Consider the following 20,444-nt stretch of genomic DNA (forward strand, 5'->3'; position numbering starts at 1 on the left):
CCTTGACCTTTGGGTGTCGTGGAGCAAGTGTCGTAAAATATCAAAATAATTCAGATAAATAACATTCACATTATTCAATAAACTATTCGTAAATATAGATGTAATTGTAATTTGTTGAGATAATATAATTGTTTGATGTTACTGCTTAAACGAAACTTGCGTCAAAATATGTACAGTACCGTCGACGGTACAAGATGGCAGCGCCCATGAACGAAAGACGAAAACACGACTGTGAAAGTAATTCACGGTCAGAGCTGTACACATGTATTTTTACCTGCTAAAGATTGTTACAATATATTGGATTGTACCGGCATAGGTATTTTCACAAAAAGGGTAGGAATTTAAATCAATGTATTGCATTGTCATATCAATAAGTAGACATTTGTAGGAAGACAAGAAAAATGCAGTTAAAGGGAGATAACCGCTTAATGTAAATTTTAGTAACATTGGCTCAGTAGAACTATTCTGTATGACTGCATCTCACCGATGTATGGAATTAAGTGTGTACTCATTAAATTCCATGTTTGAAGGGAAATTGTTGAAAAGAAAATGAATAATGCATGAAATATTATAATATTTTTAAAGAACAAGGTTTATGTTAATACTAATGTGGCAGATGTGATTCAAGTGTGTCCTGGCCAGGCTGAGGTTGTCAGATTGTGCAAGTAAATGTAAGATTGTATGAATATTAGGTTGTTGGATTGAATGCAAGGTGGTGTGAATAACTATTATTAAATCATATATAAATCTATTACAGAAAACGATCATATATATACTGCCGGTTGTGTAGGATATTAAAAAGTGTCGTTTAATCTAGCGCGGGGTTCATCCGACCCCGTACTTAACGCCATTTGTGTAAGGGTATACGATTTGTTGATGATCGGACTGCTCTACACGTTCAAGCAATAAAAAGGAGGTATTTACCTGTGTGCATGGCACATAAAAGCGACAGGCTTACAGTGCACTTAGGTTTTTTTTTATTAATTGTTTAACCTTTCAGGGTCTGTGGGGTAACGTTGTGGTGATCAGTGCACATTTCATCAGGTTGGTTGAAGCATTACATTTCATAGGGATGGCACGTCAGATGGGTTTGAATTCCCATGTATACAGATATACATCAATATATTACTCCAACAATGTTAGAGGTTTTACACAGCGAGATACTTTTGACAGGTGCCGTGTCGGCAAAATCCTATAGAAAAAGAGCCGACCAGCAGCCTCTTATGTTATAGGAGTAATCAATATATATGTCTGAGCTATTCTGAAACATGGAATAGGCGTACTAATAATTGACAGTTTTATTTAATTTCTAACAGCAGGATGGTTGGGCGCCTGTCCCCTATGCCCACAGTGGCGGACATTGTCAAACTTTACCGAATCAGTGCGAAAAAACACCTGTCCCAAAACTTTTTGTTTGACATGAATATCAATAGAAAAATTGTGAAAGCAGCAGGACGCATCACTAATGGCTATGTGTGTGAGGTCGGGCCAGGGCCTGGAGGTATCACCAGGGCAATACTGGACAAACAGGTGGAACACCTAGTCGTCATAGAGAAGGACAGTCGGTTCATACCAAGCTTACAGGTACATATCACAAGCTTGTCACACCATCTAACAGGTAGTCACCTCACAAGGTCACACCACCTTACAGGTACACCTCACAAGGTCACACCACCTTACAGGTACACCTCACAAGGTCACACCACATCACAAGGTCACACCACCTTACAGGTACACCTCACAAGGTCACACCACCTTACAGGTACACCTCACAAGGTCACACCACATCACAAGATCACACCACCTTACAGGTACACCTCACAAGGTCACACCACCTTACAGGTACACATCACAAGGTCACACCACCTTACAGGTACACCTCACAAGGTCACACCACCTTACAGGTACACATCACAAGGTCACACCACCTTACAGGTACACATCACAAGGTCACACCACCTTACAGGTACACCTCACAAGGTCACACCACCTTTCAGGTACACCTCACAAGGTTACACCTCACAAAGTCACACCACCTTACAGTTACACCTCACAAGGTCACACCACCTTTCAGGTACACCTCACAAGGTTACACCTCACAAGGTCACACCACCTTACAGTTACACCTCACAAGGTCACACCACCTTTCAGGTACACCTCACAAGGTTACACCACCTCACAAAGTCACACCACCTTACAGTTACACCTCACAAGGTCACACCACTTCACAAGGTCACACCATCTTACAGGTACACCTCACAAGGTCACACTACCTTACAGTTACACCTCACAAGGTCACACCACCTTACAGGTACACCTCACAAGGTCACACTACCTTACAGGTACACCTCACAAAGTCACACTACCTTACAGTTACACCTCACAAGGTCACACCACCTCACAAGGTTACACCACCTTACAGGTACACATCACAAGGTCACCATTTACTCTAGATTTCCTCAGATTCTAACGTTTTGGGAAATAAACAAAACAATAAGGCATTATATCATATCTGAAAAGATGTTATTATACAAGGCTTTGATGATTAAGTTCAAAAAGATGTAAGAAAGTAATAACAAAAATAGCCAGAATATATAAGAGTTACTCCCCCTTATTGATGGCAATATTAATTTTAACAGTAATAAATTAGTTGAGTATATACAGTATTTTATTGTTAAAAAAAGGTACATTATTTTACATGTATATTTTATAGAGGATTATAACTACATATAAGTTTATAATAATATGATTTTTTATGTGTGTGTTTCATCACTAGATGTCAATATACAGAAATGACTCGTGTAGGACATACCTGATATCTAATTTGATCAACTGTGTATAAAATATGTTGAAAACACATGTTAGTGTTGTATTTTACTGTTACACATGAGTTGTACTTGCTAACCTTTATCGCCATACATCATTCATTTTAGACTTTATCACAAGAATCCAACAACAGACTGCGGGTAATCCTTGGAGATGTGCTGTACTTTGACATGGGCCGTCTATTCCCTGAAGAGCTGATCTCTCCATGGGACAAAGATCCCCCAAATATCCACATCATTGGGAACCTTCCCTTCAATGTGGCCACACCACTGATTATTAGGTACCTGGAGTCCATTTCCAGACAAACTAGTGTGTGGCGCTATGGGCGTGTCAGGATGACACTGACTTTTCAGAAGGAAGTAGCAGACAGAATAGTGTCACCCATTCTTAAAGATGAGCGATGTCGTCTGTCTGCCATGTGTCAAAACTGGTGTCATGTCACTAACAAGTTTACTATTCCAGGTAGGATTCCTTTTATCACCTTACTGATTTTTTTAATGAAATATTGATTTTGACCTTGAATGTTGACCTTGATGTTTTTGTCTTGGTGAATGTTGGATTTATATTATCATTACTCCCCTTCCAGCTATTCCGGGGAGATTTCATCTGTCCATCCATCTGTACCAACTGTGATAATTTCTGGAGTCAGTATCAATGCCTCCATAAAATGATGGTTTGATGTGGGAAATAAGATGTTACAGATCTAGTTTCACCTGGGATTTATATATATTTATTGTATTTGTTATTTGTCATGCAATGTTTTTGGTTCTTTCTGATAACAGTGATGTTAGAAATGATTTAGCATCTTTTTACACAGGGAAGCAGTCGGTAGTGCTGTAATCCCTCAACATAAGACATATCAGTGTCCACATCAGAATTCTCTTACTCAATGTAAACAGTGTCAGTCCTAAGGACTCCCTGATACAGTAGTGTCCACATGGGAGTTCTCTTAGTCAGTGTATACAGTGTCAGTCCTAAGGACTCTTAGTCAGTGTATACAGTGTCAGTCCTAAGGACTCCCTGATACAGTAGTGTCCACATGGGAGTTCTCTTAGTCAGTTTATACAGTGTCAGTCCTAAGGACTCTTAGTCAGTGTATACAGTGTCAGTCCTAAGGACTCCCTGATACAGTAGTGTCCACATGGGAGTTCTCTTAGTCAGTGTATACAGTGTCAGTCCTAAGGACTCCCTGATACAGTAGTGTCCACATGGGAGTTCTCTTAGTCAGTGTATACAGTGTCAGTCCTAAGGACTCTTAGTCAGTGTATACAGTGTCAGTCCTAAGGACTCCCTGATACAGTAGTGTCCACACGGGAGTTCTCTTAGTCAGTGTATACAGTGTCAGTCCTAAGGACTCCATGATACAGTAGTGTCCACATGGGAGTTCTCTTAGTCAGTGTATACAGTGTCAGTCCTAAGGACTCTTAGTCAGTGTATACAGTGTCAGTCCTAAGGACTCCCTGATACAGTAGTGTCCACATGGGAGTTCTCTTAGTCAGTGTATATAGTGTCAGTCCTAAGGACCCCCTGATACAGTAGTGTCTACACGGGAGTTCTCTTAGTCAGTGTATATAGTGTCAGTCCTAAGGACCCCCTAATACAGTAGTGTCCACATGGGAGTTCTCTTAGTCAGTGTATATAGTGTCAGTCCTAAGGACCCCCTGATACAGTAGTGTCTACACGGGAGTTCTCTTAGTCAGTGTATATAGTGTCAGTCCTAAGGACTCCCTGATACAGTAGTGTCCACATGGGAGTTCTCTTAGTCAGTGTATACAGTGTCAGTCCTAAAGACTCTTAGTCAGTGTATACAGTGTCAGTCCTAAGGACTCCCTGATACAGTAGTGTCCACACGGGAGTTCTCTTAGTCAGTGTATACAGTGTCAGTCCTAAGGACTCCATGATACAGTAGTGTCCACATGGGAGTTCTCTTAGTCAGTGTATACAGTGTCAGTCCTAAGGACTCTTAGTCAGTGTATACAGTGTCAGTCCTAAGGACTCCCTGATACAGTAGTGTCCACATGGGAGTTCTCTTAGTCAGTGTATATAGTGTCAGTCCTAAGGACCCCCTGATACAGTAGTGTCTACACGGGAGTTCTCTTAGTCAGTGTATATAGTGTCAGTCCTAAGGACCCCCTAATACAGTAGTGTCCACATGGGAGTTCTCTTAGTCAGTGTATATAGTGTCAGTCCTAAGGACCCCCTGATACAGTAGTGTCTACACGGGAGTTCTCTTAGTCAGTGTATATAGTGTCAGTCCTAAGGACTCCCTGATACAGTAGTGTCCACATGGGAGTTATTGTCCTGAGTTGTCAATGTTATTGTTCTGAGTTGTCAATGTTATTGTCCTGAGTTGTCAATGTTATTGTTCTGAGTTGTCAATGTTATTGTCCTGAGTTGTCAATGTTATTGTTTTGAGTTGTCAATGTTATTGTCCTGAGTTGTCAATGTTATTGTTCTGAGTTGTCAATGTTGTTGTCCTGAGTTGTCAATGTTATTGTTTTGAGTTGTCAATGTTATTGTCCTGAGTTGTCAATGTTATTGTCCTGAGTTGTCAATGATATTGTCTTGATCGTATGTTAGTGATTTGTACTAACTATTATTGTAGCTCAGTGTAATAGTCAGTGACTAAACATCAATTCCTTTTATTGTAGGTGCTGCATTTGTGCCTAAGCCTAAGGTAGATGTGGGAGTGGTCCACTTCCTTCCTCGTATCAAACCAATGATTCCACTACCATTTCCTCTGGTGGAGAAAGTCTGTAAACATGTCTTCCACCATAGGAACAAGAAATTATCGTTTGGAGTGAAGTAAGTTGTAACACTTATGTTCGTGGGGTTTTGTTCTCGATATGTTGATATGATCCTGTCTGTCTTTGTCATCCCATGTGGAACGGATGCTACTAAAACAAATTAAACTTCTAATTACATTAACTGATGACATCACAGTGTGTCTAGTGACTGATGGCATCACAGTGTATCTAGTGACTGATGGCATCACCGTGTATCTACTGACTGATGACATCACAGTGTATCTACTGACTGATGACACCACAGTGTATCTAGTGACTGATGACATCACAGTGTGTCTAGTGACTGATGACATCACAGTGTGTCTAGTGACTGATGACATCACAGTGTATCTAGTGACTGATGACATCACAGTGTATCTAGTGACTGATGACATCACAGTGTATTTAATGATGATGACATCACAGTGTGTCTAGTGACTGATGACATCACAGTGTGTCTATTGACTGATGACATCACAGTGTATCTAGTGACTGATGACATCACAGTGTGTCTAGTGACTGATGACATCACAGTGTGTCTAGTGACTGATGACATCACAGTGTATTTAATGATGATGACATCACAGTGTGTCTAGTGACTGATGACATCACAGTGTGTCTAGTGACTGATGACATCACAGTGTATCTAGTGACTGATGACATCACAGTGTATCTAGTGACTGATGACATCACAGTGTGTCTAGTGACTGATGACATCACAGTGTGTCTAGTGACTGATGACATCACAGTGTATCTTGTGACTGATGACATCACAGTGTATCTAGTGACTGATGACATCACAGTGTGTCTAGTGACTGATGACATCACAGTGTATTTAATGATGATGACATCACAGTGTGTCTAGTGACTGATGACATCACAGTGTGTCTAGTGACTGATGACATCACAGTGTATCTAGTGACTGATGACATCACAGTGTATCTAGTGACTGATGACATCACAGTGTATCTAGTGACTGATGACATCACAGTGTGTCTAGTGACTGATGACATCACAGTGTATCTATTGCCTGATGACATCACAGTGTATCTAGTGACTGATGACATCACAGTGTCTAGTGACTGATGACATCACAGTGTATCTACTGACTGATGACATCACAGTGTGTCTAGTGACTGATGACATCACAGTGTGTCTAGTGACTGATGACCTCACAGTGTGTCTAGTGACTGATGACATCACAGTGTATCTAGTGACTGAGGACATCACATTGTGTCTAGTGACTGATGACATCACAGTGTGTCTAGGGACTGATGACATCACAGTGTGTCGAGTGACTGATGACATCACATTGTATCTAGTGACTGATGACATCACATTGTATCTAGTGACTGATGACATCACAGTGTGTCTAGTGCCTGATGACATCACAGTGTATCTATTGACTGATGACATCACAGTGTATCTAGTGACTGATGACATCACAGTGTATTTAATGATGATGACATCACAGTGTATCTACTGACTGATGACATCACAGTGTATCTATAAATTGATGACATCACATTGTATCTAGTGATTGATGACATCACAGTGTATCTAGTGATTGATGACATCACAGTGTATCTAGTGACTGATGACATCACATTGTATCTAGTGACTGATGACATCACAGTGTGTCTAGTGACTGATGACATCAGTGTATCTCCTGACTGATGACATCACAGTGTGTCTAGTGCCGGATGACATCACAGTGTATCTATTGACTGATGACATCACAGTGTATCTAGTGACTGATGACATCACAGTGTATTTAATGATGATGACATCACAGTGTATCTACTGACTGATGACATCACAGTGTATCTATAAATTGATGACATCACAGTGTATCTAGTGATTGATGACATCACAGTGTATCTAGTGACTGATGACATCACAGTGTATCTAGTGCCTGATGGCATCACAGTGTATCTAGTGACTGATGACATCACAGTGTATCTAGTGACTGATGACATCACAGTGTATCTATAAATTGATGACATCACAGTGTATCTACTGACTGATGACATCACAGTGTATCTATAAATTGATGACATCACAGTGTATCTAAATTGATGACATCACAGTGTATCTAGTGACTGATGACATCACATTGTATCTAGTGACTGGTGACATCACAGTGTATCTACTGACTGATGACATCACAGTGTATCTATAAATTGATGACATCACAGTGTATCTACTGACTGATGACATCACAGTGTATCTATAAATTGATGACATCACAGTGTGTCTACTGACTGATGCCATCACAGTGTGTCTAGTGACTGATGACATCACAGTGTGTCTAGTGACTGATGCCATCACAGTGTGTCTAGTGACTGATGACACCACAGTGTGTCTATTGACTGATGACATCACAGTGTGTCTAGTGACTGATGACATCACAGTGTAACTAGTGACTGATGACATCACAGTGTGTCTAGTGACTGATGCCATCACAGTTTGTCTAGTGACTGATGACACCACAGTGTGTCTATTGACTGATGACATCACAGTGTATCTAGTGACTGATGACATCACAGTGTGTCTAGTGACTGATGACATCACAGTGTATCTATAAATTGATGACATCACAGTGTGTCTACTGACTGATGCCATCACAGTGTGTCTAGTGACTGATGCCATCACAGTGTGTCTAGTGACTGATGACATCACAGTGTGTCTAGTGACTGATGCCATCACAGTGTGTCTAGTGACTGATGACACCACAGTGTGTCTAGTGACTGATGCCATCACAGTGTGTCTAGTGACTGATGACACCACAGTGTATCTAGTGACTGATGACATTACAGTGTGTCTAGTGATTGATGACATTACAGTATATTTAAATATATATATACTCCTTGATAAAATTAATAAATTCTAAAATTTCTTTATATGAAAAAAATTCACCCTTGAATCTATTTGATTAAACTACTGGAAGAATTTTAAATGAATAGCTATCAGACAGATTTGGTGACCAGTTATCTCTGAAGCATTTCCAGTCTAACTTTAGGGTCACTTGGGCTGAACAGCTGATTAGACAACTTTCCTTAATGATTACTAATAGTTGACTTAGCTGATTTTGACCAAGACCTATAGTCATTGTGCTTCGTCCGTCGTCGTCCGCCATGGGCCGTACGTAAACTTTTCACATTTCAAACTTCTTCTCAAATTCCAACTCTGGGATTTATCTGAAACTTGCCTGAAATGATCCTGAGATAATTCTGACCAAGTGTTTTTTTCTGGTTGGTCAGAAATCCAAGATGGTCGCCATGGCAGCCATCTTTAAAAAAACAACATTTTAAGCTTCTTCTTCAGTTCCACTGGTGCCATTGAGCTAGAAATTGGTGAGGATTTTAGGGAAGGGGAGCCAACAAAGTGTTGTTATATTTCAGCCTTGTAAAAACTTTGACATGGCAGCCATAGCGGCCATTTTGTAAGATGATTGCACAATCATGATTTTCCTGAACAACACCTATTTCAAACTTCTTTTCAAATTCCACTAGTGGTATTCAGCTCTAGCTTACCCGAAACGATTCTGAGATAGTGCTGATCAAGAGTTGTTATTTTTCGGGTCGCTCCAAAACCAAAGTTGGTCACCATGGCCAACAGTGCCACTATACTTGCTACTGAGTATGTATACTACAATAGCAGAAGGGTTTTTAAAGTCAGATAACCATTTAGGCCCTTGGGCCTCTTGTATAAATTTTATACAAGCAGTGGATCTGATCAGATAAATTTTGTATGAACGGCGGGTTTGCTCCCCATAATCACTGAAAAATACAAGCCATCTGGGCCTCTTGTTCTACTGTTAATTGGAAAGTTTAAATAATATGAAACAAATTAATATTGCCTGAAGTGTCTACAAATCTAAATCTGCTGATTGCCCTGGATAATTGCTTTAAGTTCCTTCCTCACGCAATGGAGACTATGAGTTTCGTGTCAGAAGCTATTAGCTCTTAATCCAGTCTGCCGTGAAATTAGATGAAGTTGTGTATCATTTGGTAATATCCTGTTGAGCAGCTAACATGATACAAATTACAAACAATAGCATCCCATACATGGAAACGACGATTCAATGCTTTTAGCAGGTCAAAGTTCGACTTTTGTTCTCCAATGTTGGACAGCCAAGTTAATTACATTACCAATAATGCTGGATGAGTTTGAAATACTGCAGTATTACCTAGGAAATACTGTTAACAGAAGATGTATAACGTGAAATCAATACGTAGTTATTTGGTAGAAACAAAATATTGATTAATAAAACACTGTGTTGATGAACTACCCACTGGTAAATGTAGCTTCTAAAGGCTCCACACAGAAGTGGCGCCGGGTATTTTAGGAGGGGTGGGTGGACTGTTTAGTGTCCACACCTGATGAATCTTGTCTGTCTAATGATTCCTGTATAAATAGCCTCTCCAACTACTTCAATCATACACTAATTGTTAGTGCTAAAATTAGATTTTGTTTTCAGATTTTTATAGTTGAAATTTTTTTCTGATGGTTGTCAAAAACAATTTGTCATTCAGAGCAAATGAAGGTGATTAATTACTATAGAACTGATGTTTGGTGATAAGATCAGGAAGCATGTTATATTTATTTTCTCCTATAGGTTTGTGTACATCATCAGCTGTGGAGATTTGTTTGATATGCTGACTGCTTGTTTGTCTATTTAGTAAATTGAAAGGATTTTTTTTTTATCTAAATCTTTTATGTTGTAACAAATCAACCTTTTTGATACAGTAATATGGACCATGGTTAGGCCTTTCATACTGAGAAATCAGAGAAAATGAGATTGATGTCTTATCCCTGATTTGTGATATCTGTGTATATAAAATAATTAAGTTACATAAACACTTATTCAACAGTAATTTCTGACAATAAAGATAAACATTAGCCTGTTTAGATCATTCAGAAAACTCAAAAACTCTCGACAAATCACACCTCGATACCAACTTTGCAAAGGATTCACAGCTGTTTATGAACTAAACATTATCGGATAAATATTGTAATACAAATGAACTATTTTTGAGCGAGACTTTGTACTTGGGGGGCCGCGGTGGCTGAGTGGTTAAGGTGTACCGACACTTTATCACTAGGCCTCCACCACTGGGTTGCGAGTTCGAAACCTATGTGGGGCAGTTGCCAGGTACTAACCGTAGGCCGGTGGTTTTTCTCCGGGTACTCCGGCTTTCCTCCACCTCCAAAACCTGCCACGTCCTTAAATTACCCTGGCTGTTAATAGGACGTTGAACAAAAACAAAAACAATTTGTACTTGTCTCAGTCAGAGTGTACTTCTAAATAAGTGATTTTGTAAAGTACTCTACTACCTTTTGTCATTATCCTGGCTTGTCATAAAGTCCTTTCCCTAACAGGTACAGTGATCAAACCACTGATTTCCAAAGGTCACCGTTGTAAGGCAGTTAATTACAAATCACAGTATAATATGTTAGGCCTAGTGATTGGAGATAGTAGTTCAAGCTAACTATACACAGTATAATATGTTAGGCTTAGTGATTGGAGATAGTAGTTCAAGCTAACTATACTGTGTAATATGTTAGACCTAGTGATTGGAGATAGTAGTACAAGCTACCTATACACAGTGTAATATGTTAGACCTAGTGATTGGAGATAGTAGTTCAAGCTAACTATACTCAGTATAATATGTTAGGCCTAGTGATTGGAGATAGTAGTTCAAGCTAACTATTCACAGTGTAATATGTTAGACCTAGTGATTGGAGATAGTAGTTCAAGCTAACTATACACAGTATAATATGTTAGACCTAGTGATTGGAGATAGTAGTTCAAGCTAACTATTCACAGTATAATATGTTAGACCTAGTGATTGGAGATAGTAGTTCAAGCTAACTATATACAGTATAATATGTTAGGCCTCAGTGTAATATGTTAGGACATAGTGATTGAAAATAGTAGTTCAAGCTAACTATACACAGTATAATATGATAGGCCTAGTGATTGGAGATAGTAGTTCAAGCTAACTATTCACAGTGTAATATGTTAGGCCTAGTGATTGGAGATAGTAGTTCAAGCTAACTATACACAGTATAATATGTTAGGCCTAGTGATTGGAGATAGTAGTTCAAGCTAACTATACTGTGTAATATGTTAGGACATAGTGATTGGAGATAGTAGTTCAAGCTAACTATACACAGTATAATATATTGGGCCTAGTGATTGGAGATAGTAGTTCAAGCTAACTATATACAGTATAATATGTTAGGCCTCAGTGTAATATGTTAGGCCTCAGTATAATATGTTAGGCCTAGTGATTGGAGATAGTAGTTCAAGCTAACTATACACAGTATAATATGTTAGGCCTAGTGATTGGAGATAGTAGTTCAAGCTAACTATACTGTGTAATATGTTAGGACATAGTGATTGGAGATAGTAGTTCAAGCTAACTATACACAGTATAATATGTTAGGACATAGTGATTGAAAATAGTAGTTCAAGCTAACTATACACAGTATAATATGTTAGGCCTAGTGATTGGAGATAGTAGTTCAAGCTAACTATACACAGTATAATATGTTAGGCCTAGTGATTGGAGATAGTAGTTCAAGCTAACTATACACAGTATAATATGTTAGGCCTAGTGATTGGAGATAGTAGTTCAAGCTAACTATACTGTGTAATATGTTAGGACATAGTGATTGGAGATAGTAGTTCAAGCTAACTATACACAGTATAATATGTTAGGCCTAGTGATTGGAGATAGTAGTTCAAGCTAACTATACACAGTATAATATGTTAGGCCTAGTGATTGGAGATAGTAGTTCAAGCTAACTATACTGTGTAATATGTTAGGACATAGTGATTGGAGATAGTAGTTCAAGCTAACTATACACAGTATAATATATTGGGCCTAGTGATTGGAGATAGTAGTTCAAGCTAACTATACACAGTATAATCCCCATTGACACAATGCTAAGAGGCAGTTGCCACCATACACCTATAACATCCAGTGCCTCAGGCTATAACACCCACACCCAGTGGGTCATGTGACATTAAAAAAGGCGGGTAAGATGTATGGTGGGCAATTGTAGCATTGAAACCCTAACGGGTTCCCATGTCATTTGCCCACCATACATCTTGCTGCTATATCGACAATAACAACATTAAAACCACTGTTCATTGCTTAAATGATAGCTATGTATGATAGCTATGTATGATACCTGTATGTGATACCTATATATGATACCTATGTATGATACCTATGTATGATACCTATATGTGATACCTATGTATGATACCTATGATACCTATGTATGATACCTATGTATGATACCTATATGTGATACCTATAGATGAAATCTTTAACATTATATATGTTATGTACAGGACTTTGTTCCCGCCTGACTTAAGCCACCTGACAGAGGAGACCTTGAGGATTGCTGACATCCCTGCAGACACAAGGTCATACATGTTGACCTTGAGTGAATTAGGACGTCTGAGCCAGGTTTATAGTGACATATGTGATACCTACCCTCATGTGTTTACCTACGACTATCGTAGTGAAGAGGGTCAGAAACTTCTCCGTGAGGACAGAATGAGGCGCAGACAGGAGAGGGTGGAGAAACAAGAGAGTCTCACGCAGACACCAAACAGTGGAAAACTGGACATTACATAATAGCAGTGTGAATAAAAATACAAGCCAAGACGTGATGTTGACATTATTTATGATTATATATATATTGAGGAATGATTCCCCTGTAGTGGTTTAAGTCTATAAATTTGATCAATTTTTGGGAATTGTTTTTACTTTTTCCTAGTACCTCAAGAAACTAAACATTGATTGGCATCGGTTAGGACTGCTGAGTAAGTTCTAGCCTCTGTGTGTCGTCTCCCGGGCCGTATGTGTCGTCTCCTGGGCCGTATGTGTCGTCTCCCGGGCCGTATGTGTCGTCTCCTGGGCCGTATGTGTCGTCTCCTGGGCCGTATGTGTCGTCTCCCGGGCTGTATGTGTCGTCTCCTGGGCCGTATGTGTCGTCTCCTGGGCCGTATGTGTCGTCTCCCAGGCTGTATGTGTCGTCTCCTGGGCCGTATGTGTCGTCTCCCAGGCTGTATGTGTCGTCTCCTGGGCTGTATGTGTCGTCTCCCAGGCTGTATGTGTCGTCTCCTAGGCCGTATGTGTCGTCTCCTGGGCCGTATGTGTTGTCTCCTGGGCCGTATGTGTCGTCTCCCGGGCCGTATGTCTCCTAGGCCGTATGTGTCGTCTCCTGGGCCGTATATGTCGTCTCCCGGGCCGTATGTCTCCTAGGCTGTATGTGTCGTCTCCCGGGCCGTATGTGTCGTCTCCTGGGCCGTATATGTCGTCTCCCGGGCCGTATGTCTCCTAGGCCGTATGTGTTGTCTCCTGGGCCGTATGTGTCGTCTCCTGGGCCGTATGTGTCCAAGGCCATTTGTCTCCCCGGCCTTATGTGTTGTTTCCTGGGCCGTATGTGTCCAAGGTCTTATGTGTCGTCTCCTGGGCTGTATGTGTCGTCTTCTGGGTCATATGTGTCTTTTCCCGGCCGTATGTGTCCAAGGCCGTATGTCTCCCCGGCCGTATGTGTCTTCTCCTGGGCCGTATGTATCGTTTCCTGGGCCGTATGTGTCCAAGGCCATATGTCTCCCTGGCCGTTTGTGTCCAAGGCCGTATGAGTCCAAGGTTGTATGTCTCCCGGGCCGTATGTGTCCAAGGCTGCATGTCTCCCGGGCCGTATGTGTCCAAGGCTGCATGTCTCCCGGGCCGTATGTGTCCAATACTGTATGTCTCCCAGGCCGTATGTGTCGTCTCCCGGGCCGTATGTGTCCAAGGCTGTATGTCTCCCGGGCCGTATGTGTCCAATGCTGTATGTCTCCCAGGCCGTATGTGTCCAAGGCTGTATATCTGGGCCGTATGTGTTCAAGGCTGTATGTCTCCCGGGCCGTATGTGTCCAAGGCTGTATGTCTGGGCCGTATGTGTCCAAGGCTGTATGTCTCCCTGGCCGTATGTGTCCAAGGCTGTATGTCTCCTGGGCCGTATGTGTCCAAGGCTGTATGTCTCCCTGGCCGTATGTGTCCAAGTCTGTATGTCTCCCGGGCCGTATGTGTCCAAGGCTGTATGTCTGGGTCGTATGTGTCCAAGGCTGTATGTCTCCCGGGACGTATGTGTCCAAGGCTGTATGTCTCCCGGGCCGTATGTGTCCAAGGCTGTATGTCTCCCGGGCCGTATGTGTCCAAGGCTGTATGTCTGGGTCGTATGTGTCCAAGGCTGCATGTCTCCCGGGCCGTATGTGTCCAAGGCTGTATGTCTCCCGGGCTGTATGTGTCCAAGTCTGTATGTCTCCCGGGCCGTATGTGTCCAAGGCTGTATGTCTCCCGGGCCGTATGTGTCCAAGGCTGTATGTCTCCCGGGACGTATGTGTCCAAGGCTGTATGTCTCCCGGGCCGTATGTGTCCAAGGCTGTATGTCTGGGTTGTATGTGTCCAAGGCTGTATGTCTCCCGGGACGTATGTGTCCAAGGCTGTATGTCTCCCGGGACGTATGTGTCCAAGGCTGTATGTCTCCCGGGCCGTATGTGTCCAAGGCCTTATGTGTCCAAGGCTGTATGTCTCCCTGGCCGTATGTGTCCAAGGCTGTATGTGTCGTCTCCTGGGCCGTATGTGTCGTCTCCTGGGCCGTATGTGTCGTCTCCCAGGCTGTATGTGTCGTCTCCTGGGCCGTATGTGTCGTCTCCCAGGCTGTATGTGTCGTCTCCTGGGCTGTATGTGTCGTCTCCCAGGCTGTATGTGTCGTCTCCTAGGCCGTATGTGTCGTCTCCTGGGCCGTATGTGTTGTCTCCTGGGCCGTATGTGTCGTCTCCCGGGCCGTATGTCTCCTAGGCCGTATGTGTCGTCTCCTGGGCCGTATATGTCGTCTCCCGGGCCGTATGTCTCCTAGGCTGTATGTGTTTCTCCCGGGCCGTATGTGTCGTCTCCTGGGCCGTATATGTCGTCTCCCGGGCCGTATGTCTCCTAGGCCGTATGTGTTGTCTCCTGGGCCGTATGTGTCGTCTCCTGGGCCGTATGTGTCCAAGGCCATATGTCTCCCCGGCCTTATGTGTTGTTTCCTGGGCCGTATGTGTCCAAGGTCTTATGTGTCGTCTCCTGGGCTGTATGTGTCGTCTTCTGGGTCATATGTGTCTTTTCCCGGCCGTATGTGTCCAAGGCCGTATGTCTCCCCGGCCGTATGTGTCTTCTCCTGGGCCGTATGTATCGTTTCCTGGGCCGTTTGTGTCCAAGGCCGTATGAGTCCAATGTTGTATGTCTCCCGGGCCGTATGTGTCCAAGGCTGCATGTCTCCCGGGCCGTATGTGTCCAAGGCTGCATGTCTCCCGGGCCGTATGTGTCCAATGCTGTATGTCTCCCAGGCCGTATGTGTCGTCTCCCGGGCCGTATGTGTCCAAGGCTGTATGTCTCCCGGGCCGTATGTGTCCAATGCTGTATGTCTCCCAGGCCGTATGTGTCCAAGGCTGTATATCCGGGCCGTATGTGTTCAAGGCTGTATGTCTCCCGGGCCGTATGTGTCTAAGGCTGTATGTCTGGGCCGTATGTGTCCAAGGCTGTATGTCTCCCTGGCCGTATGCGTCCAAGGCTGTATGTCTCCTGGGCCGTATGTGTTCAAGGCTGTATGTCTCCCGGGCCGTATGTGTCCAAGTCTGTATGTCTCCCGGGCCGTATGTGTCCAAGGCTGTATGTCTGGGTCGTATGTGTCCAAGGCTGTATGTCTCCCTGGCCGTATGTGTCCAAGGCTGTATGTCTCCTGGGCCGTATGTGTTCAAGGCTGTATGTCTCCCGTACCGTATGTGTCCAAGTCTGTATGTCTCCCGGGCCGTATGTGTCCAATGCTGTATGTCTCCCGGGACGTATGTGTCCAAGGCTGTATGTCTCCCGGGCCGTATGTGTCCAAGGCTGTATGTCTCCCGGGCCGTATGTGTCCAAGGCTGTATGTCTGGGTCGTATGTGTCCAAGGCTGTATGTCTCCCGGGACGTATGTGTCCAAGGCTGTATGTCTCCCGGGCCGTATGTGTCCAAGGCTGTATGTCTGGGTCGTATGTGTCCAAGGCTGTATGTCTCCCGGGACGTATGTGTCCAAGGCTGTATGTCTCCCGGGACGTATGTGTCCAAGGCTGTATGTCTCCCGGGCCGTATGTGTCCAAGGCCTTATGTGTCCAAGGCTGTATGTCTCCCTGGCCGTATGTGTCCAAGGCTGTATGTCTCCCGGGCCGTATGTGTCCAAGGCTGTATGTCTCCCTGGCCGTATGTGTCCAAGGCTGTATGTCCCGGCCGTATGTGTCCAAGGCTGTATGTCTCCCGGGCCGTATGTGTCCAAGGCTGTATGTGCCCCCGTTGTTCCAACTATGTGTCCAGGCTGTTGTCTCCCGGCGTATGTTCCAAGTCTGTATGTCCGGGCCGTATGGTGTCCAAGGCTGTATGTGCCCGGCCGTATGTCCTCCAAGGCTGTGTCTCCCAGGTGTATGTGTCCCAATGCTGTATGGCTCCGTTTGTGTGTCCAAGGCTGTTGTGTCCCGGGCGTATGTGTCCAAGCTGTTGTCCGGGCCGTTGTGTCCCAAGCTGTGTGACTCCCGCCGTTTGTGTCCAACTGTATGTGTCCCCGGTTTGTGTCCAAGGCTTGTGACCCCGGGTGTTTGTGTCCAAGCTTTGTGACCCCGTGTTGTGTCCTCCATCTTTGTGACCCCAGGTGTGTGTCCATATTTGTGACCCCCAGGTTGTGTGTCCTCCATACTTTGTGACCCCCATGTTGTGTGTCCTCCATACTTTATGACCCCCGTGTTGTATGTCCTCCATACTTTGTGACCCCCAGGTTGTGTGTCCTCCATACTTTGTGTCCCCCAGGTTGTGTGTCCTCCATACTTTGTGACCCCCATGTTGTGTGTCCTCCATACTTTGTGACCCCCAGGTTGTGTGTCCTCCATACTTTGTGACCCCCAGGTTGTGTGTCCTCTATACTTTGTGACCCCCAGGTTGTGTGTCCTCCATACTTTGTGACCCCAAGGTTGTGTGTCCTCCATACTTTGTGACCCCCATGTTGTGTGTCCTCCATACTTTGTGACCCCCAGGTTGTGTGTCCTCCATACTTTGTGACCCCCGTGTTGTGTGTCCTCCATACTTTGTGACCCCCAGGTTGTGTGTCCTCCATACTTTGTGACCCCCATGGCTGTGTGTCCTCCATACTTTGTGACCCCCAGGTTGTGTGTCCTCCATACTTTGTGACCCCCAGGTTGTGTGTCCTCCATACTTTGTGACCCCCAGGTTGTGTGTCCTCCATACTTTGTGACCCCCAGGCTGTGTGTCCTCCATACTTTGTGACCCCCAGGTTGTGTGTCCTCCATACTTTGTGACCCCCAGGTTGTGTGTCCTCCATACTTTGTGACCCCCAGGTTGTGTATCCTCTATACTTTGTGACCCCCAGGTTGTGTTTTTCCTATGCTTTGTGACCCCTAGGTTGTCTTGTAACTCTCAAAGATATGAAATACACATATATAGCTCTCAAACATACGAAATATACATACATAACTCTCAAGCATATGACATAACTCTCGAACATACAAAATACACATACATAGCTCTCAAAGCTATGAAATACACATACCTAACTCTCAAACATACAAAATACACATACATAACTCTGAAACATATTTACGAAAAACACACATACATAACTCTGAAACATACAAAATACTCATACTTAACTCTCAAACATACGAAACACACATACGCAACCCAAACATATGCATACCCAACCTCATATTGTATGTCCGCTATAAAGGAAATGCAGAAATGTAAATAGGCGATGTGACTTGACAAGACTCCGCCTTTGTGTGATTTTCCTAGATCAGTAAAGATATTGGTTATGTTAACAATCGGTGTGAATGCCACTCATTGAACGAGATTAGCATTAATAGACACACCGTTAGAAATAAAAGACAGAATTTGTGGCGCAATAATGGTCTTTGTAGCTACCAGGACTGATTGATTAGTTGTGAGCCTCATATTGAAGGATTTGAATTTTGCCGGACACATTGTATAATTTTTCAACATAATCCCCGTCAGTATCTATACACTTTTGCTAGTGGTGTTTAAGGGCCTCAATGCCACTTTTATAGAACTTATTTTCTTGTCTTTTCAGAAAGTCATCTACTGCATGTTAGGGTTAGGGTTAGAGCTAGGGTAAGGGTGCCTGAAATAGCTGTTTTCAGTTTTGGAAATAGATGAAAGTCTGATGAAGCTAGATCAGGTGAATAAGGCGGATGCTCAATCAATTTAAAGCCACAATCGTGAATGGCAGCCATGGCAATGACAGACTCTTTCACCCTAACCCTAACCCATTTTGTCCATTTTGCAAAAGTCGCTTGTCTTGTTTACTTTAGAGTGCTACTTCGTCGATATAAAGTAACCAAATGAGACCAGTCCTTGGGTACACGGCCCTTTATAGTCAGAGAATAGTAGGACTTAAAAAGAACATCCTTGAGTACCTCCTTCAATACGAGGCTCACAAATTTCAGTCCTCGTAAATCTACATTAACTCTGACCAAGCATGTCTATTCTGATCTTGATATCTATATACTACTGGTAAACATGATATGTTTATCATCTTGCTCTAGGTAAGGTAGTTTAGTGTACATGTGTTGGGGGGGGGGGGGGGTACCAATCACCACAACTAACGTCATATGGGGACAGGTGTCATATAAGGACGGATATCATATAAGAACGGGTGTCATGGGAACAGTTGTCATATCAGGACGGGTGTCATATTGGGACAGGTATCATATGGTGACGGGTGTTATATAAGGACTGGTCTCATATGGGGAAAAGTGTCATAAAAGATCGGGTGTAATATAAGGACTGATGCCATATGAGGACGGGTGTAATATGGGGATGGGTGTCATATGGGGACGGGTATCATGGGGATGGGTGTAATATGGGGACGGATGTCATATATGGACGGGCTTCATATGGGGATGGATATCGCATAGAGGCAGGTGTCATGTAAGAACGGGTGTCATGGGGATGTGAGTCATATAGGGACGGGTGTCATGGGGACGGGTGTCATAAGGATGTGAGTCATATATGGATGGGCGTCAATGGGACGGGTCCTATATGGACGGATGTCACTTAAGAATGGGTGTCATTGGGGACGGATGTCATATGGGACGGATGTCATGTGGACGGGTGTCATATAAGGACGGAAGTCATGGGGACTTGAGTTATACGGGGACGGGTGTCATATAAGGACGGATGTCATGGGGACTTGAGTCATACGGGGACAGGTGTCATATAAGGACAGGTGTTATGGGGACGGTTGTCATGGGGACTTGAGTCATATGGGGACAGGTGTCATATAAGGACGGGTGTCATGGGGACTTGAGTCATACGTAGACGGGTGTCATATAAGAATGGGTGTCATGGGGACGGGTGTCATATAAGGATGGGTGTCATGGGGACGGGTGTCATATAAGGATGGGTGTCATGGGGACGGGTGTCATATAAGGATGGGTGTCATGGGGACGGGTGTCATATAAGGATGGGTGTCATGGGGACGGGTGTCATATAAGGATGGGTGTCATGGGGACGGGTGTCATATAAGGATGGGTGTTATGGGGACGGGTGTCATATAAGGATGGGTGTCATGGGGACGGGTGTCATATAAGGATGGGTGTCATGGGGACGGGTGTCATATAAGGATGGGTGTCATGGGGACGGGTTTCATATAAGGATGGGTGTCATATAAGAATGGGTGTTATGGGGACGGGTGTCATATAAGGCTGGGTGTCAT

At 43.5% G+C, this 20,444-nt stretch overlaps 2 protein-coding genes across 4 annotated transcripts; both read left to right on the forward strand.

Annotated features, from left to right (window-relative positions):
• The first annotated feature begins 183 nt into the window (after nt 1-183).
• Nucleotides 184-13,301, forward strand: LOC117324965 (dimethyladenosine transferase 1, mitochondrial-like). Of its 3 annotated transcripts, none has more exons than XM_033880810.1 (5): nt 184-333; nt 1,317-1,584; nt 2,934-3,288; nt 5,478-5,631; nt 12,985-13,301. In XM_033880810.1, the coding sequence occupies exons 2-5, from the start codon at nt 1,321-1,323 to the stop codon at nt 13,271-13,273; spliced, it is 1,062 nt and encodes a 353-aa protein (XP_033736701.1). In that variant the 5' UTR covers nt 184-333; nt 1,317-1,320; the 3' UTR covers nt 13,274-13,301. The 3 variants fall into 3 exon arrangements, with proteins under 3 accessions (XP_033736701.1, XP_033736702.1, XP_033736703.1); XM_033880811.1 differs by having other exon boundaries at nt 190-333; nt 1,320-1,584; XM_033880812.1 differs by having other exon boundaries at nt 190-316.
• A 197-nt stretch (nt 13,302-13,498) lies between these two features.
• Nucleotides 13,499-13,903, forward strand: LOC117324842. Its single transcript, XM_033880671.1, has one exon. It carries the CDS (start codon nt 13,499-13,501, stop codon nt 13,901-13,903), a length of 405 nt encoding a protein of 134 aa, XP_033736562.1.
• The last annotated feature ends 6,541 nt before the right edge of the window (nt 13,904-20,444 follow it).

The sequence above is a fragment of the Pecten maximus genome, chromosome 4 (assembly GCF_902652985.1).
Source record: "Pecten maximus chromosome 4, xPecMax1.1, whole genome shotgun sequence".
Taxonomy (NCBI): domain Eukaryota; kingdom Metazoa; phylum Mollusca; class Bivalvia; order Pectinida; family Pectinidae; genus Pecten; species Pecten maximus.